Source organism: Pinus tabuliformis, chromosome Q (genome assembly GCF_031772625.1).
Source record: "Pinus tabuliformis cultivar Carrire ecotype Pingquan chromosome Q, CPIR1, whole genome shotgun sequence".
NCBI classification, from domain to species: Eukaryota; Viridiplantae; Streptophyta; class Pinopsida; order Pinales; family Pinaceae; genus Pinus; species Pinus tabuliformis.
The window spans coordinates 393,622,020-393,628,550 of record NC_142296.1 but is presented as its reverse complement, the minus strand read 5'-3'; the positions used below and the strand labels follow the sequence as shown (position 1 = coordinate 393,628,550).

At 36.0% G+C, this 6,531-nt stretch overlaps 1 protein-coding gene across 1 annotated transcript; it reads left to right on the top strand.

The window, feature by feature from the left end:
* Nucleotides 1-5,054: 5,054 nt before the first annotated feature.
* LOC149219827 (uncharacterized) lies at nt 5,055-5,849 on the top strand. The gene has a single exon (XM_089382683.1). It carries the CDS (start codon nt 5,249-5,251, stop codon nt 5,510-5,512), a length of 264 nt encoding a protein of 87 aa, XP_089238809.1. The 5' UTR covers nt 5,055-5,248; the 3' UTR covers nt 5,513-5,849.
* Nucleotides 5,850-6,531: the final 682 nt, after the last annotated feature.

Genomic DNA, 6,531 nt, shown 5'->3' with positions numbered 1-6,531 from the left:
AAATTGTTCTTTTGAGTGAGTGCTCTATCATTTTCGATCAATTAAAGGCTCTCTATGTGTGGAATAAGATTATGATATGTCCTTGTTCAATTTTGGGTTATAATACATTTTACTTAGTCTCCTTTATATTTAAGCACATGATCTCTGCTTTTGAAGTCCTTGTCTCGATTTTTAGAATCTTTTGTCTAGTTCAAATAAAGACTCTTTATTGAGTGTTTTTTTTGGATTGCCTTTAGTCAAGCCATAACCTATTTTGGGATTTGACAATGGAGCAAAGACAATGATTTATAAGCAACATTGGAACTTTAAATTTGTGTTAGACCTTGTATTGATATAGTTCTTAGATGGATTATAAGGAGTTTGTAGGAGGTTAGATGTGCATTGCAAAGCTACAAGGATGCTATTCAACATAATAGAAGTTCAATACTAACAACATAACAAAAATTAAGGAGAAGGAAAATTAGGTCACCATAAATTTTGCAATTACAGTCGCTTTTGTTCGACATAAACGCCAAATCCTTGCTTTGGAGGTAGAATTCAACATGCTTAGGAAAATGGTCATAAGTTTAGATTGAGGCAAGTACTTCGGAGAATTCAATCAATTTCAACAAGTCTATTAAAAATGGGGCCCCAAGGGAAGCTAAGAAAGTGCATCAACTCCCTAAGGAAATGGAAATTTGTCCAATAAGATTGGAACCCAACAAAAACAACACTAGAAGAAATAGCTAGCCATTGCTATTTTTGTTAAATGTATATGTTTTACAAAGTAGTAAGGTTTTTAGGTTTATTTTATAGAATCTACACCAGTAAGATATTTTGGGATGCTTTGTATGTTAAGCTAGACGTGTACAACTATATGTTGAAAGAAATCTCGCTTTTTGACAATTCTTTAAAAGGTTTTGAAGAAGAACTTTAATGTACTCTCAAGATAGAGTGAGCTCTATTTTAGTTTTTTACTTAATATAAAATCTCCCAAATATTTTATATGCGCGCGCGTACACACATAAACAAAACAATAAAAATAAAAATAAAAACAAATAACAAACTTATAAAATGTCATCTTATGGGGTGGGAAGGGTGTGACATGTGGGAGGGGGCATGTTAGATGTCTCTCCCATCACTAATTCGAAAGGACATGCCATACATACCCCCCATGGAATTTTAATGCCATAGGGTGGTGACAGGACATCCCAGAGATTTTATTATAAGGGTTTGTCGTCTCTTGTGCATTTAGTGCAATCACCATGCTATGGGTTTAACTCTAGCCTCGTGCCAATCTATTTCCATGATTTCCCTTTTCCTTTTTGAACTATGAATTCTCTGCTCTATCATGATTTTGTTACTTGAATGGTTTTCCTCAATAATAATACCTCCTGGCTTCACTTCTTGGATTACCCTAAATTGGCTTAGTTGTTTTTTCCTACACTTGCTTGGTAATTGGGTTGAAGTTCTTAGAGGCCTCGAGATCAGTGATGGATTTTTCGTTCCCCTTCCCCTTCCTTATTTGTGAGAGTTCTTGAGACTAAATCTCGTGCTTGATGGACCCATCTCTGTACAATCTGCATTCTTCACTCCTTTTGTTGTGCTCTTGCTAGCTTTCCCTACCATGACTTCATTGCCCTTGTTTCCCCCTTTCTATTTCTGCAGTCTAGTTTGAGGCCTAGGGCGCTCATCATGTCAATACAAAGGGATAGTGCCCATAGAGGGATGCCTTGCTATAAATCCTAAGTGAGCTCTTGAGCTTGTCAATGGGAAGAATATTTGGCCAAGTAGTATCATTCCTAAATGTTGCTTGTAATTAAAGCGAAGTTAGTGTAGGAGGAGAGAAATATTATAGAAGAATATGGTTGTTTATCAGATGCAAATATTGAAAGAGAAGTGGATGCATTGGTCCTTGATGCTAAGGATTCCCATGGTAGACACAGTCAATATATGAAAACGATAGACCTTTATTCGTATATTAAGACATTGGTGGGATTTTTTTTGGTAAACCACAATGAAGCAAAGGAGGATATTATTCTAGTGTTGAATGCGATACTCTCCATGAAATTTATAGACCATCACCTGCAAAGAATAAAACATCAACACGGCCTCACTCTTAAACCAAGTAGCTCGTTTGGTAGAGGTAAAGGGCCCATCAAAGTGGTCCCCTTTGACTCGTCTCTTTCAACATGATTTGGTGCTTGTTTTTGGTTTAACCTCCAAGTTTTCTACTTATTTGTCTATTTTAGTTGCTAAGATAGTTAGTGTGTAACAACCCCGGTTTAAAAGTCCATGCAATAAATTTAATAAAGGAAAAATAAGACCAAGGTCATGGGACACTTATTCCAAGCTGAATGTTGGGTGAAATATCCTAGTGGGCATCACTTGTTGTGTATTATGGCTAAGGGGAAATTGGCAAAGGCAATGGCAAAGGCTTTGAAAAGGAAAAAAGACATTATTGGTATTTTATTTATGAAAATAAAGGAAAATAGGAGAAAAGGGAGGTGAAAGGTCACAAGTTTCATGTGAGGAGGAAATTGAAGGAAAATTAAGGAAAATGAAGAAATTAGAGGCATCAATAATAAAAAGACATCAGAGCATTAATTTGGGGCCTTTTGTCAGTTCAATTTTGGAATTAGTCTCAGAGATGCAAAGAGCACCACGAGGAGAAGGAAAGAAAGCAAGAAAAGGAAGGACAAGGAAAGCAAAGGAAAGCAAGGATCAAGCAAGGAAGGTTGGATTAAGAGCTTCAATAGGAATACTTGGAGGTGACAGGTTGCATGTATGATTTCCTAGCTGGATTTGGCATGTATGGTATATGCATGTGTGTATTTGGTTCATTTGTTGTTATTGACATGGGTTTTCTGGGTTTCAACAATGATTTTAGCCTCGCCTTGACATTTTTGGATAGCCATGGTGTGATGGAATTATTTCTTGGTTGAGCTTTGGATTGCCGGAAGGTTTTAGATCTAGGTGAGGTGGTCTCAGGAAAATCCCAAGAGTTGGGGGTGGAGATGGTTTTCTTCGGGAAGCCCTTAATTGGTGGGTGGAGATAGGAAAATTCATCAAGGGATGGTAAAGGAATTCTGTGGCATCTAAGCTAGGCTTTGTTTTGTGATCTCGGGACCGGTTTAGGTGAGATCACGGTATGGTGAGGGTGGAGGTGGTTTAACTTCTGGATTCCCTTGGTTGTTTATGGACTAGTTTATCCCGTGAGATCCCACATTCATGCTTAGAATATGGCACATGGGTGATTGACTGAAAGAAAGATTTGGTTAAACTCAATCTATGGTCGAATGGTATGTGGAAGTCCCTGACTTGGTTAGTTTTTGCATATGGCTAATAAGAGCTAAGTTTCTATTGTCTTTAATGAGTAATTATACTTGTTATTATGTGGCTTTAATGATTGTTTTATCATTGTTATCTATTTGGTTATAAGCATGGTTATATGATAGATTCTAAGTATGGCTCTTATCACATTTTAATTAATGAATACATATTCTGGTTAATGAATGCATGACCTAATTGGTGATATGATAAATATTGTGAGAAGGCATTGGTCCTTCTTGTTAAACCTCAAATAAGTTTCAGATTCCTATGTTCAAATATGCAATCATGACTTGTAGGTTGCATATTTACCTTGTGTTTGACAGAGTGCCTGTCCTAGTTGGGAGGGATCAGGTCCAATCCTTGTTCAAGTTTTTGGTTTAAAAGCTTTGTTTCTAAATTATTTATCATTTTTGGAAGTTTCACTAAGTTTTGGGAAGAGGCCTGAGTCCTAGACCTAAAAAAGTGGCCCAAAATTCGGGGTTGCTAGCACATAACTAATTGTAAAATTCCACAATAGTTGGGAAGTAGGCTTATGGGAGCGACTGGAGGCTTACAGTCGCTTGGAGGCCTTGTCAAGGGAGCGACTGTGGCTCTTGTTTAGTGTAAAAGAGAGTTAGATTAGGGGTTAGACAACTGGAGGGGTTGGGTAGCTCCTGGAGGTCCTGTAACACCTGAGTGAAGTCAATAAAGTCTTAAGTTGTCGACTCCATTTTCTTAAGGTCATAAAAGAGGTTGAGTCTTATCATAGTGACCCCCAGCTCATGTAAACCGATGGAAATGGGTAAATGTGGGAGGAGGCACTTACATAGTGCAAGTCTTGGGACCAAAATTTCAACACCTTTTGATATATTTTTGAATTCTCATGTATGATTTTTAAAGAACTTAAGGTTTTGCCAATTGTCTAGTTTCCCTAATAATAGACCTAGGTAAACCAACATGATAACTTTGCTTTTCTTTTAACATATCAATATAATCTTTAATTTACCCCAATAAAAACATATAAATATATTACTCAAATAAAAACCCACACATATACTTCTTAATTTAGAATTTTTGGAACATTACTATTTTTCAATCTTAATATCTATTATAAAATTTTTCTTGATAATTATCCGTAAATTAAAAACTAAAAACACCAAAAAAACATATTAACTTCCTTGTTTGTGGGACAAGGGACCCACCTGTACTGAATGATTTGACTACTAAATCTAAAAAAACATACATACTCTACCTCTCTGATTTTGAACCTATCTACAAAAACATACATATAAATTAAATCTAATTTTTTTTTAACCCTAAGTACTCTTTGGATAATGTAACTTGATACATTCATTTTGCCGTTCGCACGATACCTTTGTCTTTTTTTTTAATTAGAGAGGAACGTTTGACATGAGTTTAAATGGTTAACCACTCCTGATTAAAGTTGTCGTTCCTAACGCTCGGACTGACGTATTCCTGAAGTAATACGTTGAAAAGTCAACTCTAACTAGAATGCCATAGAACGTCAAAGCTAAGAAAATATCAAAAAAGAAATGGTCAGCTTTAGATCATCAACCAAACCCACACGTCAGAAGAGACAAACTTAAACCCAACCTCCCTGGGTGCCGTGCATATCCTGATTTCCCCCCTAAACATCGATCAAACGAAGCAAAATCCTCGATGACTCGTTTTCGGCCATGGCCGCCCTACATGTGTTGAAGCCAACGACTCTCCCCCTCCTCAGTCCACGCATTAATCTCTTGCCCGGACGTTTCCGTTAACCCTCATCCCCGGACTCAGTCCATATTTTTTCCTCGTCTGCATATAAATATTCTTGGCTTCTCATAGAACCTCTGCAACTGATTTGGACAAGGTTTGGAAGACTTAGACATAAATTGGATTTTACATATTCTGTATATCTTTCCTCTGTAATCATATATTTTTATTTTCAATAATCATGGCAGCTGCAGCAGTAAGTCAGAGATCGTTCGCTTTGAATTTGTTCCTCTTGTTTGCCATTTTGTCTATGACAGCTCTGGCTACAGCCAGGCCGATGTTTTACAAGGAACGGCCCTGCGAGGAGATATACATCGTTGGGAAAGGAGAAACTCTGCAGACAATCAGCGTGAAATGTAACGCCCCCTTCATTCTCATCGACAATCCTCACATCCAAGACACCGACGATATCTATGAAGGCCTGCCACTCCAAATAACTTATTAGATTCACAGATGACAGATTAAGAAAGAAGATACTCAGCTGTTTGGTTAAGTGGGCTAATTACCAGATGGCCTGAAGATTTGAATTTTATTGGCCCAGTGGATTATTGATACTTTTCATCTTCCCTGTACATAAAAAAAATTAGCGAGAAATTTTAACAATAGCTTACAGTTCTTGTTTATTTTTCATTTTTATCCCAAAATTAAAAATATGCTTCAGCTATCGACCGGGATTCAATGGATATAAAGCGATTTCTCCTCTCAGTCAATTTCGTACAAAGACAGACATGTAGCTATGCGGAATTTAATAACACAGAGTCAATAATATTGTTGATATAAAATCTGTTTTCGCGTGTTTCATCTTCTGGTTCTGTAAACATCTTACTGTTGAAAGTTTCCGAGGTTCTTAGATTTCACTGATGGTGGAGGATTCTTCGTTCTGTGTAGCTTCCATTTTGGCGGATGTAAAAAGTTTATTTTTATATATATATATTTTTAATTGAAAAAATTGTGTCTGAGTAATTTTGGGTATACATAATCTTATTTAAAATTAAAATATCTGAGTTATGAAAACTAAATTTCTCCACTTAATTATTAAACCACATACTCATAAACTATTATATTAACATAAATTATATGATGAAAGTTGTTGGTTTTTTCTCCTATACGATAGAGATAGACACAAAAATTTTCAACCTCATAACATATCTATTTATTAAAATATTATCTACCTTACTTCCTCAAAATAACAAATATGTACACTATAATAAACGACATAAATACAAATATATCAGTATCCTTATATTTTTAAAAGTCTGCGCATCTTTAGATTTTGGGCATCCACTGGTTGTGGCGCAAATTCAATTGTTGATTGGTATCTTGTTGATGGGTATATCACAAATTTTGCCCATATATTTAATAAATCAAAGGCCTAACGATTATCATTATTCTCTTTGGGGAAGGGCAATCCCGCTGAAGAAGTTACATATTACAATATATACAATCATTTGTATATCTGAATTG